A 23,967-nucleotide genomic window follows, 5' to 3' on the forward strand; every position below is an offset into this window, starting at 1 on the left:
TGATTGGTGAAACGACAAACCTGAAGCGAATATACAGAAGTAACGTGTTAAGCTTTGCGCAATATCTTGTCAGGACAGAATGGATATCTCTTGCGCAATATCTATAAATAAACTAGTCCATAGACAGACCATAATAACGAACCTTTGCATTGCACGGGACAGGAATAATAAATCTCCTTTTAGATTGGCAAATTTGCAACAATATGCTTCATTGCCGAGACCCGGCCGTTTCTTCCGTGCGTTTCACGGTTTATCGTGGATAATTTGTCGACTGGTTCTCGCGGCACGGAATATATAAATCTATCCCCTATCGACTCACCCACCTGGATTATTTGTAACCGAGTACATAAATTGAGAAATTTCTATCTTCGATCAGATTCTACTTTTTAATTGATAGTACTCAATGTGAAATACACGCGAAATAGTAATATTGAAAGTACAAAATACAAAATTACTTACTTTCTTGGTTTTCAAGCATCGTTAAAGTCCTTTCCAGGTTACAGGAAGAAGAGGAACGAATGAAAAACCTTTAACAAAATATGGGTTATTATAATTTGTTCCGTGAAACAGTGATGGTTGTTTAGGAAATTTGAGATAACGAAATATCAGATTCTGTAAAAACTTGGAATTTTAATAATAATAAAAAAAAAATTCTAACAAACTCTAGTCTCTATGAAACTGGAACATCGAAATTGAAAATTTAGAAGACTTATATATATATATAGAAACCTTTTACGAATTAGATCCGATATTATGATTATGGTGATATTTGAAACCAATTTGAAAATGTATGTAGATATTTAGTGCAAGTAAATATTTCGTACAGACGAAACAAATATTTAAACGGTCAATTGCCCATTACATTAACAAAGTTCGACACTTAGTGGGGCCATCTTTAACGCTCGTTGCGTGTTTAAGATGGCTGTTCATACCGCATATTAACTTTCTAGTAAATATATATTTGCAGTAGATATCTCGTAACTTTTATACATTGTACATTTTCAGATTGCTTCTAAATTTGTTCAACATAACCACTAATAGTCGTGTCTCATTACTGAGTCATTGCAGTGCCAAAATACTTTACATGATACATATAATATACATAAAAGTTTTCTACGGTAAGTATTTTAATTTGAAATACTCTTGTCAGCCATTGTATATGGAAGTTATGCGTACGTATATTTACTCTTAACCAACTTTAGTGATCGGATTGGATATACATACGTGTCTATATAATAACTCTTCTAAATAATGCTCGTTGTTCTAATCATAGACGAATTCGACAATATGAAAACAAAGGTAAAAGCTATTGATTGTATTCTTTACCTGATAACTTCTAGATGAAACGTTTACGCTTCTTCGTCCTGTGCTTCCCACCTAAAACTGACACTTCTACGATACGATAGATCGATCGGAAGAAATTATGTATGTATATCGATTATAATTTACTATCGTAATATATATTTGCATATTTCGTCGTTCGATCGACGTTGTAATCTTTATTTAAGATCATTGCGCGCACATTTCATACAAAGATACATATCGGATGACACTCAAACGTGGGACACGAAAATGCGTTACATGTCATGACTATTTTGTACTTTATCCATAGCAAGATCATGTACTTAGACGAGTTTTAAAAGTCTTTCCACCATGGCCGTAGTTTCTTCGATGAACATGGGATACCATCTAACAGCTAATAGGTGGAACTAATCGCTTCATGTCCATATAAAAACATACATACGTGTGCACGTATAAGTACGTATAAGTATAAATTTCTTACATTCACACGTTTGAGCATTTTACGCGCGTATGCATTTCAAACTTTCCACTTTCAACTGTTCACTTTCGACTTTAATCATAGTTTCAAGTGTAGTTTGCGCGAAATTAAATATTATTCATGTGAGTGCTTCGATCTATTCAATAGAATTTGCAAATCTCTAAATGTACATACATTTCGTGTATTTGTTACTTGTGTATTCGTTACTATCGTGTATTATTTTTATATACATTTGTAATTAACCTTTCTCAGAAATGAGAAAGTTGATCGAAACTTTCATTTTATTATTTGAACTTTGATCATCCTACGTATATAAGCTTGATACATTTATGCGATATATATTGATACTGTTACAATTAAAAGAAGAGAAATAACAATGTAATATTACAATGTATTGCTATATACTTTATCATTTGCTTTAAAACGATCTTTTACTATTCTAATGGCTGGTATATCAAGACTTTGTATAAATGATTCCATTATTTGAGCGAATGCGAGGCCTTTTCTTTTACAATCTGTGCGTCATTTTCTTCATGAAGTTAGTATACAACCAATAGTCCCATATTATGCAATTTAATATAGATCGATAAACCAAGATATTCTGCCTGATTTAAAGAAGACAGTGAAGTATTCAATTTGTCTTCCGAATCGTTCCATATTTTATATTTCAACACACCGTAGAAATCTGTAAGAGGTAACTTCTCCATACTGTCTGGTTGCTTGATTGCGGCTCCTTTGGCTGGTTGGCCTGTTTCTTTGTTTTCAGGAACACCCACGTGTGCTAGTATCCAGAAAATTTGCAGTTCGTTGTCTTCCATTCGTGAACTGCAGTTGCAAATTTCATGGCGGACGATGATTGCCTCTGTGGGATTTGGCCGTAGTGCTTTGGAACCATCTGCAAAGGTACGTACGTAAAAAAAAAGTAATAAATTTATTATGTCTATGAATTTTGTACATGGAGAATTTTAAATAGTTTGGTCAAGTAAACTGTATATATTCACCTAAGTGCGTTGTACGGTGTAATTATTTTCAAATATATTGGATACATATTCAGATACATCAGGGTGGCACGAACGGTATTGTACTTTATCCTTCTCAGCAGATTTTCACGATTATTCTCCTCTTCTTGTTGAGTTGGATGTTGTATAAGACAATTTCCTCCAGTTCTATGTATTCTTGAATGTATTCTGCCATAGGAGTGGTTAGGTTGTTCAATGTTTTCCGAGTGTATTTACCATAGAGATATTCGATCCTGCCTCTTAAGTAATGGAATCTCAGCTTTTGTCAGGATTGCGTTGTTGGGTGTGATTCTATGTTTATCCGAAGGTTAGTTTGATAACCGTACTTCGGGTTCTTGTCCAAATGTTTCGCAATTGTCTGTTGCGAGAATTTTATCAAAACATAAACTCTAAGATACTATAGTCATCTAGCGGTGAAAAGATGGTACTAATGGTATCAGTGATATTAGCTTGGCAAAATACTATTTTGGGCATAGTGCCGCATCTACCAGTGAACCGGCGATACTGATCAGTAGGTAAATTAAAAAGGAATACAAAATTAGGAATTTAAAGAAATACATATGTTTTTAAGAGTAGAAAAAGTAATAAAACAGACGAGAAATGGGTCACAGGGTAGGAAAAAATCTAAAACCTATCAAGATGACGAGTTTGGTACTTTTAATGTTACAGTAAAACAAATCAAAATTTGATAATTATTCCGCATCTTTTATTTGGTTATATACATTTATAGGCCCTAATTCGGCGCGAGCTATATCATTTTCAAGTCGAATTAACAAGTCAATTCTCCAATAGTAAACGTATCACGATCAATGATGATCTATGCCGTGATTCCCGAGACGTACAATGTTAATAGTATATGTACATACGCAGAATTGTTTCGCCTATTAAATCGTTTAATCGTTCGGTCACATCTTTTCACCGTTCCGTTTTCGATATTTAATATTGGTATTGATGAATGAACGCAACACCCTCTTACCGTGAGAAGTCGATACACTTTTAACGTTTGTGGTATTAATTAAGTCGATAAGTTGACTTCCTACTTGAACGTCGATAGATCAAAGGGTAGATCGCTTTGAGTTTGTAAAGTAACGCGATCGATGTCTTCCGAATCGTTAAGCGTCACGCTGCGACGACCTGTTGGCACAAAAATTCCGCTTCAAACTAAGAAATGACGTCGGCGAATTGATAAAAATTACATTTCTCCAAACGAATAGTTTGCGACTAACGAATGTTTGAATTTCTCAAACAGAAATAGAAATCGAAGCTGGCCCGCGAAGTTCGTGGAATTGGGCCGGCTAAAAATCTCCATTACGAATAAATTAAATATTACAGCTTTTACCAAAAATTGTTGTTTCGATAAAATATACAGTATTTTATTTGCTGGTTATAAGAATACCGTTTCGAAAATAGAACAAGATACCGTAAAAAATGGTCCAAAGACATTTTCTTCTAGAAAGCTCCATAATTGTTCGTCTCGTGTAAGAAATTCCTTCTGGAAAGCGCATTTCCGATCTTCTTTCCGATTGCTATCTCAGAATGTAGTGTATTCGTACAAACGATATTCGCGATACGCTTAATTGTACGACTCCACACATATACATATTATTACGGAAAGGACGTCCACGATTTCATGCGTTATACGACCTCCTTTTCGAACACACACGTGTTTTTTCTGTATATATATATACAATATCTCATTATCCACTTAACACTTATCATTTACTGTATATATATTTATTTATTTATATTTATACGTGTATATAATAGGTATGCGAATATGTATATACAATTATATGTATATATATAAATACATGTATGTGGAAGTCAAAAATGAATGAAGTTAAAAAAATATAATCTTCAAAATAGAAACTATAACCGTCTCTTTCTTCTCAGCTACAGCACTATTGTGTCACTTATAAGTCCCTTATTCTCATACTTCTTTGTTCTTTATTTCTTTGAAAACGCATCAAACATTTTTCTGTCTTTCTCTCTCTCTCTCTCTCTCGCTCTCTCTCGTTCTCTCTCTCTCTCTCTCTCTCTCTCTCTCGCTCTCTATTTTCTCATTTTCTTTGTACGGAATTGCGCGTGTACTTACTATTTGCGTGTTCATTGGTTCGAGAACGAAGGAACGTCGACAACCGATTCGCCGTGATCGAGCGAGTTCGAATTTGCCTTTTTCACAAAATCCTTAACAAATCAGTCAATTGCATTCGACAAAATACAATAAAAGCGACACAGAGAAAATGGCAAACGTTCACTGTTCGCGTGTCATCATTTTCTACTGGTGAAATCTTACAAGATCGTTTTCTAGTATACTAGTGTACCAGTATCAAATAATCGATCATATCGCATGATTGTGTTTAATTACACATAACACAGGTTTATACAACGCACAACACATCATTCTGTACATTCATCTCAACGAATAAAATGTTTTCCTTGTTAGGTAATTAGTAACTACTGTTACTGGCCTTTCCTGCACCTATTAAAGGCGACTGCACTCGTTTCTTCATAAATCTTGATGTTGTTCCTCGCGATAAAATAATGTTAACTGAGCAACAGGTTTTATAAAGTCCTCCAGAATTTAATAATCTCTTCGCAGATTTCAAAAACTTTATTTCTTCGTTAGCAACAATTGTAAGCTTCTTTTCGGATGAATTTTAGTCGAGGAAAATTATTCAACAGTTTACGTTATTCACAAGCACTCGGAAGCATTGCAAAACTTAACGATATCTAAAAGAATGTAGCGATCTCGTAGATATAACAGTACGGTATACATATACGTTACGTATTTAAAAAAGAAACGTAGACAATGTGTATCTGTTAAATAAAACTTGAACGTAGTAATTTCTGTAGATTAGTCGCTTAACATTTGTAATTATTTGAGCTTGTATCGTTAAATTATTAACAGCTAGTATCGTTTAATCGAAACGCGTTTAAATGTACAAATTAATTTCTTAAATAACGACTAACTTTTTACGCTCTGTGTATTGCTCTAAAAATACTGAACGACGTTGTTTGTAAAGATCGCAGAAAAATTGGCGTGAAAAACATTGCGTTCGATTGTCTCCTAAATTTTGTTAAGGATGTCGTTTTGCGGCCATCGCTATTTAATTACACATAGAAATACATTTCACTAATGAAAGTCTTTACACCCTTAGGGAAAATGTATAACGCTAAAAACGCAGTTTCTCCGTTAATATTAATATCGAATAACGCAATTTGCGAGACAATTCGATCAATCGTTAATCATCCACGATGACAAAGAGTAATTAGTAGCTGGTGATTTTAACTCGCTACTTCCAATATTACCTGATATATTCATTAAAATATGAATATACCTAGAAAATATGCGCTTGAAACTACGCACAGTCTTCTTACGCAATTTTTATGCACCTAGCACACGTGTTTTTCGTTTTAAATTAATACAACAGTTTTTCTCGTTACGAAGCTGCCTTTCGTAATACATGGAAGATATCTGAACGTGTTAGTGATTAAATTAGTACCAAATAAAAATACGGAAAGAAATCTTTAAACGAGTTGATCGCTATAATTTATATTATATGTGGGTGAAGGGAAATTCTCGGGTAATATTACAGGCCGTCTTTAACGAAACATTCAACTAGCATTATGAACCGGGACGAAGAGAAGTAAATCGAGAACGTTACTCATTGAATCGTACAATGAAATAAAGAAATAAAATATTGAACGTAAATGATATACATGATTTTCTAAGATTGCTTCTGTACGTTTCGAAGCTACGATCCTCTTGATGTTTTGTTCGAACGCAAATTGAAGCGAATCGAGGAATAAAATTAATTTTCAATCTCCCATAACAGTAAGTTTATAGCGATCGTAGATGAAGCGACATATTTTCGAAGCACATCGGTGCTAGGAAATTTCAAGGTGCGATTCTTAATGACATTCGAAAAAAATCGGCCAGATATTTGTAATATTTTACGGCCATATACAGGAGCGTATTGTGTACTCTATGCACAGTGTAGAAAGTTTAGCAAATACATAGTGTGACCGAATTAAGGAGACCGCCGACATTAACGTTTGACATTCGTTTCGACGCGTCTGTCGTTAATATCGATTGATTTTTAAAGGCGTAACATCTCGAAGTATATGTCGGAAATGTCAACTGGAAAATCACTTGCAAATTATCAGACTGTCTCAGTCGGAATTTCCGATAATCGCAAGACCCCACGATCTTTCTACTACATTTTCTACTTCGCTTTTATAAAACCCTTAAACAAGTTCTTACTTTCGAGATGACATATTTATATATGCTCAGGTTAATTTCATTTAAAATCCGCTACGGAGATGACCAACCGTTTAATTTCACTTTCTCTAATAAAATATACGTGTTCGGTCGATCGTGATAGATAAGCGAAACAAATAGTATAGAAAGATTGCTCGTTTCTCTAACGATTCCGTCGTTCATCTGTTTTTTAGAAACTGTCTCCTTAATCGGTCATCGAGGTACGTAACTTTGTTTTTCACTTATATATATATATAGATAGATTTGTTTCTTTAGTAGCTCTTTTGTAGGAAAGAGCTCGAAAATTCTCTGATAAATTTACGACTCTCGACACGTACAGGGGATATGCAAGATGCTTTGTAAAAAATCATTAGAACTTCCTGATATTGTGAGATTAGCTTCCGTGCGATTCACTAATGTAATAGAATAGCCAGGAAGTATCTACATACTGGTAATCAAATGGAGTCCTTCCGTCGTCGAAGAAAAATTCTCGTTCGAACGACGTTTCTCGGACGTTTCCACGATTTTGAAATTCTGTCGATAGAAATTTGATCGTATCATTCCAAAAAAGATGCATCTAACACGTCATGGTCCGACCAAGTACATATTAATTATGTACTATGTTTGGTAATTATAAATTTGTCGTTTTAAATTAATCGACTCGTCGTACCAGATATTATAATATATTGAAATATCGAAGAATTATCCAATGAAAGATAACGTCTCGATTTAAGAGAAAAGATGAGTAGTTTGAATGTCGTTTTTACTTCATGCATGGGAAGTTGGGGCAAGATGGAAATGCTAAAACAAAATTGCTCTAGAATACTAGATTTATTGATGTTGTATCTACAAAAAATATCATATATGATATCAATGCTTGTTTATCGAAACATGTTAAAATAAACTTCCAAAACTTAACAAAAAAGATAGAAAAATATAATTTTGAAAGTAGCGACAATGCCCTAGTGACGGGGAAAAATAGTACGCATCTATTTGTATATATCGATTGTTGTTAGACCAAATGGTAGGCCCGTTTCATTTAAATAAAATAATAGTTTTTCTTTATTATATGTGTAACGTGTGTATGGGTTGTTATCGTATATGTATGTTCCAGTTATGATCTTATATGTGTATATATGTATATATATATAAGGATTTTACTACATTTCGTAATACTGTATGGTGGTATTATATGTACTATACGTATGCACTATATGTACAATGGTAGTGTGTGGTATTTGTGTGGAAACAGAACATTGTAATCCCGTAGGGAAAGTAACAAAGATTTAGGCAGAAAGAATTACTAACTCTTGCTCTCGTTCGATCGAAAACACAATCGAGAAAGGTGCAAAATTGTCTTCAACGTCTGTTGAGAATTTTTTCGTTAGAGAGCCAACCTCTTCTCCAATGTAGTTTTAGGAATATTAAAGACCAGAATTGCTTTACGATAGCCCATTTTTTTGTACAATCGCTTCAACGGCTCTCCGCATAGATTCTTCGATCCAACTTTGTCGCTCTGTTTTTCTCCTGTACGTCCATATTATCTAAAAATGATCGTTCATGGAAATGTCCCCATCTTGCTCCAAATGTTACATCCAGACTAATCGAATGACAATGCTTTTATTTGCTTACGAATAACATTCATAAACACATAAGTAAGTACTTGAAAAAATTGCCTAACTTGTAGTATTAAAGACATAATATGGTTGAGAATCGTTACTTACCTACTCATGTTGAAAAGATGGTAGAAAATAAGGTCACAATCGTTAGAAGTAAAAAAAATCATCACTAAGCGCACAAAGACGCTATAAACTATCGAATGTAACTATTTGTCTCGTACAAAATTCACCTGTTTCTTTTTTTCGAGGAATTGCTTTATATCCAGCAGGATGTCACGGCACGAATAAAATATAGTATAGACACAAGCATATTAATATTAATATCGTATATGTATCGATATACATACATGTGAAATAGAAAAAAGTATCGAGTAGAATCAGTAGCGATGAAAATAACTTTCGAAAAAGTATTCTACGTCTTTATAAATTATATAATAGAAACATTTCGAAGACTATCATCGCGAATCAATGATTGTAAGTAGTCTGCAGTGTCAGACAAAATTCGGCGAAAATTAATCGGACCACAACACGCTAGCGCAACCTAGCAATAGGATAAGACTGTGAACACGCGAAAGCCGCGTCGTTCTTTTCAGTCGTTCTTACGCGTTGCGTCTCAATTGTATTTGCAGAAAGAAGAAGGCATACCGAAGAAAAATGTCCATCTAGCCAACCTTCGAAAGCTGGCTACTATCTTTCGAACCATCTTCTCCGCATAGATCGAGCATATCGGAATCAATGAAAATTCACTTTTCACGTCTAGGTATATACAAATTATAAGACAAAAACTTCGCTAGGGTATTTCAGGAAATATCGCGAATTTTAAAATCTTCCACGATATTAACGATTTTTAGCTGGAATTATTTCCTATGAGAAATAAATCCTTGGTAGGAATTACGTGACTCGCGTTCAGAAAATTTTACGTTTGTTAAAATATCACCGAGCTTGATTCTCCACGAACCACTATAACCAAGTAAGCAAAATAGCAACGAAGCAAACGATAAGAAGAGAACGATGATTATTCGATCAGTCAATTCCTTAAAACGGGGCTTTCAACGCTCGATTAAACGAACCCGAAAAATATTAACCGGTATTCCCAACATCTCGATGATCGTTCGTTCGGTGTTTCACGCGAAGTATCTAAATCTAAACTGACGTACACGTTGTAAAAATATGCGAATCTTACGAGCTACGTGGCTCTCCCATGGTTGAATCACGATTACTCTTTTTCCTCGATTTCCTGGCTTTCGACGCCCAACAAAGTCGATTTGTCCTCCTCCTGTCCCTCCACTTCTGGTTCTTTGACGCTTTGACGCAGGCGTCTCGTGGTCTTTCGCACGTACAACAGCAGAGAGACGAGAATGCTCGCGAAGGTGAGGAACACTGCCAGGGTTATGTAAACCTTCACCGGGATCCGGTTGAAGCTCTGTGGAATAACATAACGGCACCCTTTCTTTAATCCGTATCGCTAATAATTCTAATATCGGTTTAAAAAAATGCGACTGGTTTGTGAAACGTTTCTAATAGTAAAAATATCAATCCCTACGGTAACAAATTTGTTCATCGAAAAGTTGACGAAAGATTAAACGGCATTACTAATGACTGAGAGGGGAACGTATAAAACCTGAGCTGAACTAGTGAAAGCAGTGGGTCGCTATTCAATTTCCTTATATCTTATATCGGATCTAGGTAACATAAGCTAAGTAGGTGGTTAAAAAGTAAAGGGGATTATATTTCGAGAACACGACCGACGATCTGTAGTTCAAAATTAGCGTCGGAATATCGCAATTAGTTAACCAAGATTGCGCGATAAAGTTTAAACGACTAAATGGACACGATGTTCTCGAGAGATGGACGCATGTGTTCGCGAACGATACTCGTTCAAATACTTCTATGACTTCGCGTTAAATTTATTCGTCAGAACGACATGAAACTCAATATCGGAAATTTTGACCCAGTTAACTAACTCGGTATGATAATGGTTTTAAGCTTCGTGTCTATTAAATCGACGACTCCTCGATACACGTTCCATGCTTGAGAAGTTGTCGAAGAAAAAAGATAGTTCCGAATATGAATGTCGTTATCCGTTTGTTCAAAATGAGAATCCGTGTCAGCAGATGAGATGCCAGATTTTACACGAAGGATTCGATAATTTTAACCAAGAACCTTCCCTCTACATAGGGACATAATCAAACTAGATTTTCTTCCCGTTGTTATTCGCCTCGAAGAGTATTCTTAACAGAAATTATTCGTCGAAAATCGATATCCAATGGGATTTCCATTGAAATCGAACATTGGTTCCGCGTGTTCCCATAAGAAGATCTTTAGCTCCGAAGAGTGACGAGAATAACGCGTTTGAAATTCTGATTCCAAGGGTCGTCCAACGCTCGAAATGCAGGATAATCTCCTATTTAAATAACGTCTACATCCCCTTTAAGAAGATACATTTCTCGCAGAATATAATTCATCTTAATCTGCGAAATCGAATACCGTACTCCTTCGGGATTAATTTTTCACAGCTTTCTTTCGCTGCGAACGTGTAACCGCGAAAACCTGTTGTCGACACCGGAATATTGATATTTAATGTCATTAGCGCTGGTCTACATCGGATAGATGGAAAAATTGCGATTATTGCAATGAAAAACTTTCTACTTAACGAAGATTATAGATATACATACTTTTAAGTAAATTTAATCACTTTTTCTTTTAAAACGAAGCTTTCGTCGCACTATGTTGGAAATGTAATGCATAGAAATATATTAAGTAGGTAAATAAGTACAACAGAATAGTCTTACTTCCGCAAGACGAATATCTCCGTGAAAGAAGAAAAGAATATTCATAAACATCGGAATAAGCGACAGCTGGTTACGTAAATGGAGAGAAAGAGAAACGATCACCCGTCGAGATCGTTTCAGCTGTTCAGATCCTCCATCATTGTTAAGAGTTGAGAGAGGCAAGCGTTATATAATAACCCCTCCCCCTCCCACACCTCGACGAGCTAATGAACCGTCTCATTTCGCGCACAGCTGATTTGCTTCTTTGTGTCTGCTACCTCAACCGGAAGCTGTGATAAACAGGTGCACGTTATCACTGCGTTAACCGCGTTTGGCGCGATTTATGAAAATTACATAAGGCGATAGTCTGTTGCATCTCGAATCACGATAAACATACCAAAATATGAGAGGACTTGAACGGTGTAATGACCGATAATAAAATTCAAATTAGATTTGATGAGAAATAAAAGTTTATAAAATTCGATATTTTTATACAATTACGTTATAGGCGATTAATCGATCGAAAATGTATCGGTTTAGAGCAGCTTTTTCATGATTCGGTGTAGCTAGATACCGATTCGCTTAATATCGAATATAAAATTGTGTTACGATGCAAAACCACCGCTTTATCAATAACCAATTTGCATCTACTAATTTCAGACGAGCTACAGTTTATTTGCACCGATTTCCATCCATGGTGTTAATTATTCCTACGTCGTTGAGGGATGTTCGAACAAAACGAGGCAGCCGCTAGAAATGTGCGTTATTAGAAATTTCCACGCACTGTCGTATAACGATCGTTCCCATTCCCTGTTTTTCTTTTTTAAAAACCACGCAGCAAAAGGTTCGTTCGAATAATCTGTAGCGGCTAGAGGAACGCCGGTACTCGGTATTCGGTGAGCAAGAAATTAAGAGATAAGAGATGAGATATAACCAACCACGTTGAAAATAAGTAGAAAGACGAGAACGGCGAAAGTAGTCCGTAGGCTCGCGGCGAGAAAAAGAAAAGATAACGACAGCCTAGCCGAGGAACAGCGGAAGAAGTACATACGTATAAAAGGAACCATGCTGTTAGACTCTCCAACATGTCCTATCGATCGTCACCGGTGCCATTCGGTTTGGATGTCTTTGCTGCGGCGCGATCGATACTTATACAGAGTATAAATTAACCTTTGGGACCCGTAAAGATGCTCCTACAATTTTCCATTCGATTCGATGCCACATCTTGTGCCCTGTGTCTCTCAGAGCGATACGCACGAAATCTCGAGGAATCTTATCTGAGATTCTCTTCTACTCGATACCGAATCTTTATTACGAATTCTTCTTCCATCGTTACACGTCGAAACAAGAATGAAAATATAACGCAGAAAGAATAAATAATATGAAAATCCACGCGAGAACGTTAAAGCGAAGGCCTTTTCAAGAGACCGGTGTGAAAGTTAACGAGCCATAGAGTTCATGCGGTTTTTCGACGTAATCGCCCGCCATTCACCCAATGCTTGTAAATCCCGCAGCAGCAAAGTTCTCGACTATTTGGAGCGGAGAGAATATAATAGGTCGTACGGTCTACAAGAGATAAGAAACCGCAAATACGTGTTAGTAGAAATTCGCGTTATTCGGCGACATTGAACGATAATTTACCAACAATTTTATAGTATCTGTGTTGGTAACAAAAGACACGTTGATACATTTTACGCGTATACGATATTATTAAGAATTTCAAAATTCATATTCAGTTTCATATCCTTTCGTCAGTAATTTTCTAATACTAATTTTCTTCGTAATGCTAATTCTATAATCCTGTCGAAAACAAGCGACGGCTCGCGATACTTGCGACCGTATTTGATAGCTGTATCGGAAACTAGTAGCGAGCGTGCAAAGTATGCCCACTTGTACTCGAAATAATCAGTACTTTTGCACGTGTCATTGCTCGTTAACTTACTTGCCGAGACAACTGTACCTTCCATTGAAAGTCGGAGGAAGGATTGGTGAAGAACCACTTTTGCGTCCAGGGGTTTATCGTTCCCTCTGGCGTCTTGAAGATCAACCCTTCCAGGCTTAGGCCGTGTGCCAGGACGCTCGTAGTGATGTTTCCTTTTTTGTACGACGCTATCCCAGCCTTCATGTACATTTGTGGTATCGTTTCGTTCTCTCTGAGCTTCAAGGTCACCCTTGGCATCTTTGCCTTCCTCGTTGGCGCGCTCGACGTCGTCTTGGTCGCTTCACTCGGGGTGCTGGTTAACGTTTTTAAACCGGTCGACCACGTTGTCGGTAGTATATACGTAGTGGTGGACGTGGACGTCTGTTTGACGCTTGTCGTCGATTCCGTGGATGTTTTCGAACGTTGCGTGCTACTCGTTGTGGAATCTGCGAACAAAAAGCGGACGAAAAAGAATGGTTTTGGTAAAAATTAAACAATTTTAAATATTTAAACGACAACGATTGGTACTTACGGAGAAATTCTAAATTCTATGGAAACACAACGACACACGAACGGACTTTGAAAATGCCAAAAAGAAGGAAACCAGATGGTACAATTTTTGGATCTTCCGTTGAGCGAGTTTAGTAAGTAGCGTATTTGATGGTGAAAAATAAAAAATTTATCGCCATGGTAATGGAATATTGGATGGCAATTGAATAACGTTTTATCGGATAGTATTTTTCCAATACCCATTTACAATTAGGGTTAGACAGAGTAAATGATAATCAATCAACTATACAGGAAACACGAGGATCGTATTCATCGATAATAACAATGAACGATTAGTTTACTAATAAACATTCATTTCCCCATAAAGCAGCTTATTATCGAACATTTCGTTATTTAGCAGTAGCAGAAAGATGATTTATGGAAGGGAAAGCCGAGTATATATTATAATACAACGACCGAAGAAAATCGATAACAGTGGACGCGATAAAAACGATAAATGTCACGCGGTAGAAACAGTTAACTCTAAATTCGTCGCTTCGTTAAATCAAATCGTTGCTACTGTTAATTTCTTTCTTGCCACGGCTCGAGGCTCCCTAGTAAAACATTCGGGCAACTTTCAGAAGGCCGATTGAAAGATAACGTAAGTTACTGGCGCTTGGAATATGTTGTCAAATTAGCCAGCCTTGCCAATCCAAATTGATCCGAAATTGAAACTTTGTAACTGGATAGCTTAATAGATTTTACCAACATGTAAATATAACACACAAGAACTTGCGTGGAGCATAATTGTCGTATATCTATCTTGTACATCTATCGAGTAATATCGCGGAAATGGTATTTCATTCATTTTAAGATTAAAAACACTGTTATCGTCTTGATCGTTATTCGATTAGAAATCAACGCAAATACGCGTGTTATCGCGTTAATTTTCGACATACTGACTTTTATCGCGTAACTTTCGTCGAGGAACTTGATACCTGTGGTAGTGAACTCCTGCGACTCTTGTTCATCTACGTTCGACGCCTCTAACAACGTAGTCATCTCGTCCTCGATATCCTGCTTCCTGTAAGCTTCCGTAGATGAAACCGTGGTCGTTACTGGAAGCCTGTTTTTGCTTTTGTTCGCCATGTCTTTCTCCTGACTCCTCGACGAGTTTCTAGCCCTCGACGAGTTGTGCCCAACTCGGCCTATAGCCAGCACCGTACTGGCGAACAGCCGCTCGTCGCTCTGGTTCATGAAAAGAGTTACCGCCACGTAGGACACGACGAACAGAATCATCAACGTGCATATGGAGTACTTGAGGACCCTCCAGCCCGCCTTGCCTGATGTCTGAGGGAACCCGGATGACGAAAACTGGTCCGTTTGCGGTAGAATCGTGTACTGCAGGCTGGCATCGCCTTTTCGTACGGTTTTGTACATAATTGATAAACCTGTTGGAAGAATCGACCCGTGAATCTCCGTGCTGCTTGACAAAATTTATGTAGGAAATTTTACAGTGTCTGATTTTACGATCTCTAAATTGAATATTTTGAATTACGACGAGCGGCTTATTTTCACACCTGTACGGACTCGAAGAGGCAACGTCTCGCTTTCGACATTGTTCTATTGTATATTAATGAAACGAAGGTAGGTTTGCCTGTCTAAAGACAAAGTGACCGTGATACGCGACCTGTTGGAAGCAGTTCACATCGTAGAATTTACCGTCCGTTGAAACCCGGTTCGATCGGAACTCTGTTTTCTTAAACAAGGACGTAGCGAGGCAACGGACACTCGATCTGGATAGAAGAAATAGTTTGCATTCGGGTGACGATGTAAAAATAAAATTTGACGGCCGTAAAAGATAAATGTGTTCTACAAAGCGGAGTTGAAACCGCGACGATTTTCCATGCGTCAACTGCATTCGGTAGAAATCATCTTTCAAACAGAGAAACGCAGACGTTTCTTTCCATCCTTCGTTAAAACTTCGTTTTTATTCCCTTGGAAATTACATAAATACCCATTGATCGATTCTTCGGAAAATTGTTGATAGAAACAAAAAGATCAGAGGTAAAAACATCTCCAATTTTTAAAAGCTTTAAAGGCGAGTTTTTCTACTAATTATTTCAAGTATTATTTGGAAAGGCCTGGAAACTGCGTACTAATCTGAAGCTAAATGAAACGCGTTTAAAAAATAGGTAAGAAAATTTTGTAGCGGTGTAAGCATCCTTCGGCGAATTTTAAATTCCACGACAAGGTAAAAAAGTATGATAACACTAAGGATAAAGGGTAAGGGTTGAAGCACCAAACAAACAACGAAACCGATTCTTTAAGACGGATAATATCGAACGATGGATATAAAGCGAGATGCAAAATAACGCTATTGTAAATGATTTAAATATTTGTAAAAATACAAGATATTAAAATGCAAAATTTCAATTCTCCGTTGTAATGGTTATACTTCAATAGCAACAACGACCCATATTTTTCCAAAATTCCCAAGAGATTATCGAGCGTGGCTAGAGAAAAGAAAGGACAACAGACGTCGATGTCTTCCGCCGGGAGGAATCGATTCGCGATTTTCCACGGCAGATATTAAATCCTCAGGCAGCCTCGCATCGGTCGCTCACGTACGAAGGTTAATACCGCCGAATTCTCTTAATGCGATCGAAAGGGACAAAGAAAAAGAACAAACGGACAGAAAAGGGACGAGAAAGAAAGGACAAATAAAAAGACCTTCGGTGGAGAATCGAAATCAAATTTTTCCAAAATGAATAAACTATTCTTTGGTACCGGAACGGGGCAACGACTTTCGCGAAAAGTTAACGAGTAGCGGAACAAAGGCGACGACGTCGATGAAAACAAACGAACCGACGACAATCTTAACGAGGCGCTATTCCTTTGCAAACAAATGGCAAGATTCGAGGAATGTCGTCCATTGGATGAGCAAAAAGATCGCGCAGCGTGTAAATATCGTTGAATAGAGAGCGGAGAAGAACGAACGAAGACGTGCAAATACTCACGATATGTGAACAATCGAAGGGGTTGGTTTTCTCCGTTTCGACTTCCGGCAGCCTGCTCCGTCGGAACGAACACGACGATCCGGGACGGGCAGAACCTCGCCTGTGAGAGAAATTTTGTTGGAAAATGCGCAGATGCGCCTGGAAAGGGGGTGCTGACGCGGCTGCGCAGTGCGCACACGTCACAGCCAACATCCGGAAGACCGTCACTGTTTCAATGTTTTCGGCCGTCGCGTCGACGATCGACGAGGATGCGAGCAACTAGCTTCGGTTCAAGGACGTTGGAGGACGCATCGACCTTGAACTTCTCTCGTTACATACATCCAGCGATGAATCGTTTGTCTTCGATCTTGGATTTTGGATAGAGACCTTTCTTATCTTTATTTACCGGTTGGTGGTGGTGGTGGTGGTGGTGGTGGTGTTCGTAGGAGCGCGGGGGATAATCCGACGTATCGGTGTCGGAGGAATTGCTTTCCCGCTGGGATTAATTTGAAACAGTAGGATCGAATTAAATAACAAGAAAGGTATAGTTATATTTGCGGATACATAGTTACATTTTTCAGAACTATCGGAGAACGGAAGATTACTAAAAAAATAGTACAAAAATTTACGTTATTTCATAAACGTATATGTTCTTCTAAAGAATATAGAACACAAAATTTCACCGGTGGTATTTTATTATTTTGTTACAAAATATAAACAAACATAGTAAACACAATAGGAAGCGTATTTCTTTCGATTTATCCGACAGTAAGTTATTTCGGACTAATGGAAGACATTGTTCGTTACAGTAGTATTGGAAAGTCATCTTTTTTTAAAACAGAAATTTCGTCTGTTTATAAAATTTCGTATGGAGTATACAGAAAGATTTTCAACTGTAACGCCTTGTATCACTGTAATCGAGGAACATTTAGTTTACTGCATGGTTGGCATAGCCGTCGAGGATGCGATATCACCAGCGTCTCCGGATCTCCACAGCTGCGTTATCGTTTTTACTTGCGTGTGGAAATTTATACCCTAGAAAAATATGACACGTGCATTCGACGAATATTTTCAAAGTTCATAGAAAAAGTACGATAGTAGTTTGTGTGACGTTACTTACGTGCTTTCCGTAAAAATGATTGTCGCCTAAGAAAGATCCCTTGTTTCCGGTGAAACTAAACATGGGCAGCGGCACTGGAATAGGAACGTTTACGCCAACCTGACCAGCCTCTATTCTATTTACAAATGCTCTAGCCGTTGCACCGTTTGACGTAAACACAGCAGTTCCATTTCCATAAGGACATTTGTTAATAATGTCGATAGCTTCGTCCAAAGTATCAGCGAAAATACACGAAAGAACGGGCCCAAAGATTTCCTCCGTGTAACATTGCATCGAGGTCTGAAACGTATTATGCGATCTAACATAGATCAAAGCACTTAAAGCGCTGCGATCAATGATGCACAGGAATTACGAAGAAGCTACCGCGATCTAAATTATACGCAATTTTAAATTACCGTATGAAACGTGACATGAAAATCGATAGCTCTTTAAGAAAAGCTTGCTTCTCTCTTTCTACATCGATCGATGGTAACACGAATTTCCTGCATCATCATCGAAGGCATCGATCGTCATTCGCGTTTTCATAACACGATTGTATATCATAGGTGTACCACCTTCACGTTTGTCAATACGGTTGGTCCAACGAAATTTCCCTTTTCGAAACCACTGACAACGAGACCTCTGCCGTCGAGAGCCAACGTGGCACCATCTTTCACCCCTGTCTCGATCAGATCGCATATCCTCTTCTTAGATCGCGGAGATATAACGGGCCCGAGATCGGTTCCAGGTACGTGTCCCGCATTCACCTTTAATTTCTTTGCGGCTTCCACCAATTCTGTCACCCAATCCTTCGATTTACCCACGAATATTGCCACAGAAAGCGCCATGCATCGTTGGCCGGCAGCCCCGAAAGCAGCACCCACGATTTGAGAAAGGGTTTTATTCTTATTCGCATCTGGCAGCACCACGCAATGATTCTTCGCACCCATGTTGCACTGCACGCGTTTTCCATGCGCGCTGCTCTGTCTGTAAATGTATTTTCCCTGTAAAATCAGACATACTTATCGTACACGCATATTTTAGCTGCGAACGGTTTCTTAGAAATTAGACACGTCGATTTGTCGAGATCGTTCGTTCGGTATCGTTTCGTGTATTTACGAGTTCTTCCATTATTTTCCTCTTAACGAAAGAAAATAACGATATAAATGGGAGAGGAAGAGGAATAGATTAATCTCGATTCACTTGCAAAATGCATGCAATATGCTTGTCAGTTATTACGATTTGATATTATCGATGGCGTATAGAATCAACAATTTTACATAGAGGGAACGTTATCCCGGTGCAACGAACGCTCACAAAGCAACGATCGATAGCAACGTACCGCTTGATCGGAACCAACGAAAGAAACTGCTTTGATATCGGGATGCTCGCAGATGAAATCGACAGCGGCGTGTTGACCGTGGATAACGTTCAACAATCCTGGTGGAGCACCGGCTCTGCTGAATAGATCAGCCAGGATCATCGAAGCTCCTGGTACACGCTCGGACGGTTTGAGAATCGTGGCGTTTCCACAGGCGACCGAGACCGGAAACGACCAAAGAGGTATCATCGCGGGGAAATTGAACGGACAGATGGAGGCAGTTACGCCAAGGGGAACTTTGTAGGAAATGATATCCATATCTGTGGCGATGTTTGGCGTGCTCTCGCCCATTTGCAGGCAAGGAATTGCGGTACACGCGTCGACGACCTCTGTAACATAAATCAACACCAGGCGTATGATCTGTCGCTTGTACGATGATGCGATTACGTTTATGGGGCGGGCAGGACACGCGGAATGTAATTACGATAGATTGCTTCGTCCGCGTATGCGTGTATGCGTATTGATCGAAAATTTCAGAACGAATTTACGTTGCTCGCGTATACGCGTGTAGGCAGTTCGATAAAAGATCGAAATATTTATCAGGACTATGATATAATACATTTTTCAAGAAAACTCACGAAGTCCTCGAAGAACGTCGCCTTCAGCATCAGCCATTGTTTTCCCATTTTCCTTTACCATGTTCTCTGCGATTTCTTTCTAGGGAAGATATCGATATTTCTATTATAAATACTATTCTTCGTATAAACATTTCTCGTATAAATATGAAAAAATATCAGCGGAACGCGTTAAATTCTGATTTGTAATAAATTATAGGATCTTGGCCAACCCATTTGTTCGCGCCTACGAAATAAAGTTGAAATACGAATAAACTTACCGAATGTTCGCGTATGAGAGTTTGATATTTAAGCATCAGCGTTTGTCTAGTTAATACACTGGTATTTTTCCATTTCTCATACGCTCCCTTCGCACTTTTCACAGCTGTCTCCATTTCCTCTTTCGTGCACTTTGGCGTGCGACATAACAGCTCGTTCGTCGCTGGATCATGAACGTCGGTGAACTCTGTGGCCTTCGATTCTGAAACAGATCGAAACCTCCTTACGACTCGATCAAACAAAATAATATCGATTTGTCGACATTTAATTTTAGATTTTTTCAAGTGTAGCGCGTTGAGAAAGTTTACGAAAATATGCACCGCTTCTGAAACAGACGTGACGCGTTTTTTCGAACTTTTCCCATGCCACTTTTACTCGAAGCATAATTATTCCATTTAACTTTGATGCCTTCTTTATAATCGGTGCTATTTATGTCATTCGTAAACGTTCCTCGTTAAAGCAATTCTCAGAATCGAATTCGCCTCGGAATATAGCGCCTTTTCTGTACAGTTTCAACGAGTGCTCCAGCAGTATTCATGGACCACGAGCTTCGATTAAATGCCTTTAGAAGCACGCTTTAAATATTCATAACGAGCTGTATCGTACGAAAAAATAGGTTCAAGAGCGCTTCGAAGATCAAGTATCTGTTTCATCAAGATTGCACGTCTCGATCTCGATAATGCCAGTCTTAGCTGTCTTACTTTCTGGCAATTGAATCATGAATGAACCAATTCAACCAAGTAAACACGCGTTTCAGTGCTTCAACGGATGCATTAAATACGGCTAAGTAACGTTATTTCCTATTGAACTTGTAATCTCAAAATGTCTATTCAATCGGGATTTAATACTCTTGCGTTTTTTTTTTTTATAATCCGTACCCTCTTGGACTAAGAACTTTTTCTTTCGTATAACTCTGAAAAATTTGCAACGACAAGCGACACTGAGATACAACATTCGTGAAAATCGGTACGTAAATTTTTAATACCATAAAATAATTACCTACGAATTGGCCATCAATGTACATCTTAACCGTTGGTACGCTACTGCTGTAAGTCCTTGCGACAAATTGCGCCTAAAAGATCATTCGGTTAATGTTAAACACTCCTTGTTTCGATATTACGTTATTCGGTCAAATTCTACGACAATAAGTCCACGTATGTTTCTAAAGACGTTTCGCTACAGAAATTAAGTATTATAATAAGGTATTGGAATTGTCGAAAATGATTTTCAATTGTAAAATATTTAAATTCATGACCTTTGCTTCTCATTCATTTACAATTACAATTGTTTAAGATTATAATGCAGCAGTTAAATAAGGCAAAGGAAATGATAAATATTGAACTAAAATATCTAGAATCGAAATACGATGACTCAACGTTCAATGTTACCGCGGGAAAAAATGATGAAATAACAAAATAATTTCACCCGTTCTTTTTTTTTTTTGAAAAAATTTTTAGATTGCAAGTTTTGCCACCCTTCGTCACGTAGAGATAGGAAGGAATGATAGAAAAAAAGCAATGGAGAATACGTTCCTGTAATTTCATATCAGTTTACAATTGACGATCTTTCGATGAAAAAACGAGAAAAGTTATAAAACGCTCTAATACTTTTTGCGTAGCCTGTACTTGTATTTCGTATCAACCCTATTCGAATCAGCGAATCGTAAACGAGCGAATCAACGTTAGTTCACTGTAAAGTAATCTCGAGTCCCTGATCGATAGTCCAATTCTATCTGTCAGATAACGTGCAAACGTATCACTTCCACGGAGACCCGTATGTTTCTTGCTCGAAAAAGCTTAAATACAGCATCGGAATAAATTCATCCAATTGGCCTGCTTCTCCGAGCGAGCATGACCTCGATAAGAAACGAAATCCATCGGGAGCGATTGTTTGCTCCACACGCGATAAGAATCGCTTTGACACGGTACTCTTCTCACAGGCAAATCGGTTCGTTCCCAGTTACGTAAAGTATGCAAACTCTATTACACTAGATCGATAGTTGTATTGCTCTCGACCAGCGTTATTAGCACCGATGATTCTAGCTTCGTAATCCAAGTCAATTGCAGCGAAGACGCGTAGTCCCTTTTCAACGACACCAACTTTGTGTAAGAGTATTACAGAACGATACGAGTATTCCGACAAAATTTTTAATCGAGGTAATTTTTGATCGAAGAGATGACTTTAAATCGAGGTAGTTACATTTGTAACTACTTGCGTATTTACTTGCGTAGACCACCCTCTACATATTTGATATTACAAGTAAAGTATGTGCGTACATTCTATACCCAATCAAGTGTTAACTAACGTATAAATCAAAAATTTGTATTTCACGTAGCATTTTGTGTAAGGGAACATTGGTATTATTTAATGATGAGGCAACGCATATACCGATAACATCTACGAATAACAGTACACAGTAGGGATAATAACGTAACATGATCACTGTTTACAGAAATAATACAAGACGATGTAAAGTATGTGTGATTCACGATAGGGATGGATATATCGCGATGAATTATGGTACTTTTACTATACAAATGACGTATGTACAGTTGAATATTTACAGCGATAATATGTTTGTCGATAACGCGCGGCATTATCACGAGAAGAATATTCCACGATAGTTCGAAATTCTTCATCTAACCGAATATTCCGGGGTATTTCGTCAATGTTTGAGTTATACTAATGGAAACTTGTTAAATATATACGCATACTTAACGTCTTAATATTTATCATTTAATCGTTTTATAATACATAAGAAGAATTGAACGTAATACAGATAGACATAAACTTAGTTAAATAAGTTTACAATTTTCCACGTCGTTACATTCTGAGAATAAAATTTTATTTTCTCCTGAAACAATTTAACCGGATATAACTGTATATTCGCTTTAAAATTCAATTGAAATCCTATAAAAAATTGCTCAAACCATTCAACTATTTCAAATACTTTGTTTCTAACCTTACATCTGAAGAAATTTCCATACAATCATACAGATATGTACAATCGTATAGTATAAGATCGTATAAATATATCGATGCAAATGATAACGTAAACCAAATGAAATTTAAACGCAGAATGTGTTTATCGAATCGAAAATTGTAGCAAGCATTTATTCGTTTTTATAACATGAAATATATCCAACTAAAATTCTCTAATAAGATATGTCAGTGTCATAAGGTGTAAAAGTCGAGCGAAAATATTATAAATGCTAAACGTACCTCGCACTTAACGATTCTCGCGAGGAACGCCATAGCGGTAGAGCAGGTCCGTTGTTGTCTGTACTAGAACTGCCTGATTCACTGAAAAAATGGCCTTGCCTACGGTTGCCTACCAGCGACCGTACGTTTTCATCGAGGTTAATCGCGTCTGTTTACTACGTTCTTCAGGCTCGATGTTTTTAGCATCGTCCTCGTCCGAACTGGTTCGGCGATCTCCGAAGAATTTACGAAGATAGCCGAACGAATAGCGTAAGCGTTGCTATTGATTCGAAGTTTATCACACCGGATAATTGATAAAATAACGAACGCTGCAACCAATGTTTTGATACTTTAGAACAACGTTTAGAACAACGTTTAGAACAACGTTGCGAGAACGTTATGTTTATGCTTAATAAACGCATAGAACATCGTAAAGATTTTACCAGCGAGCCAATGTCATGATGGCGCGAAATTTAAAAAATCCGTAACCTGCTGCCCCTTTTAAATTTCCTACAGAAGCGAACGTGATATGATAACGGATAGGTCGATAAGGAGGGAAATTTGAATTGAAATTATCAGCGGTTGGAAATG

The 23,967-nt window shown here is 37.6% G+C and overlaps 3 protein-coding genes across 14 annotated transcripts in view; all 3 read right to left on the reverse strand.

The window, feature by feature from the left end:
* The window catches only part of SpdS (Spermidine Synthase), a 192,227-nt gene extending 189,070 nt beyond the window's left edge, over window positions 1–3,157 (reverse strand). Inside the window, exons 1-3 of the mRNA XM_076622797.1 lie at window positions 2,782–3,157; window positions 1,327–2,675; window positions 460–527 (exon numbers count right to left, since the gene is read on the reverse strand). The gene's annotated coding sequence lies outside the window, so the exon portion shown is untranslated. The remainder of the gene's footprint in view (window positions 1–459; window positions 528–1,326; window positions 2,676–2,781) is intronic.
* Window positions 3,158–3,329: 172 nt separating this feature from the next.
* LOC117154684 (uncharacterized) lies at window positions 3,330–16,977 on the reverse strand. Of its 2 annotated transcripts, XM_076622799.1 has the most exons (5): window positions 16,884–16,977; window positions 14,862–15,314; window positions 13,396–13,820; window positions 9,866–10,105; window positions 3,330–3,933 (listed from the first exon to the last, which is right to left on the reverse strand). In XM_076622799.1, exons 2-4 carry the CDS (start codon window positions 15,301–15,303, stop codon window positions 9,899–9,901), a joined length of 1,074 nt encoding a protein of 357 aa, XP_076478914.1. In that variant the 5' UTR covers window positions 15,304–15,314; window positions 16,884–16,977; the 3' UTR covers window positions 3,330–3,933; window positions 9,866–9,898. The 2 variants fall into 2 exon arrangements, with proteins under 2 accessions (XP_076478914.1, XP_076478913.1); XM_076622798.1 differs by lacking the exon at window positions 3,330–3,933 and having other exon boundaries at window positions 4,518–10,105.
* A 562-nt stretch (window positions 16,978–17,539) lies between these two features.
* LOC117154683 (putative methylmalonate-semialdehyde/malonate-semialdehyde dehydrogenase [acylating], mitochondrial) overlaps window positions 17,540–23,967 on the reverse strand; it is a 35,165-nt gene continuing 28,737 nt past the window's right edge. For 4 of the 11 annotated variants that reach the window (XM_076622722.1, XM_076622721.1, XM_076622723.1 and 1 more), the window contains 7 exons: window positions 21,175–21,247; window positions 20,178–20,377; window positions 19,921–19,999; window positions 19,304–19,671; window positions 18,537–18,965; window positions 17,983–18,261; window positions 17,540–17,897 (listed from right to left, as the gene is read on the reverse strand). In XM_076622722.1, the coding sequence (XP_076478837.1) occupies window positions 17,796–17,897; window positions 17,983–18,261; window positions 18,537–18,965; window positions 19,304–19,671; window positions 19,921–19,999; window positions 20,178–20,377; window positions 21,175–21,247 (1,530 nt within the window). In that variant the 3' untranslated portion in view covers window positions 17,540–17,795. The other 7 variants (XM_076622728.1, XM_076622729.1, XM_076622724.1 and 4 more) reach the window with 6 other exon arrangements.

The sequence above is a fragment of the Bombus vancouverensis genome, chromosome 11 (assembly GCF_051014615.1).
Source record: "Bombus vancouverensis nearcticus chromosome 11, iyBomVanc1_principal, whole genome shotgun sequence".
NCBI classification, from domain to species: Eukaryota; Metazoa; Arthropoda; class Insecta; order Hymenoptera; family Apidae; genus Bombus; species Bombus vancouverensis.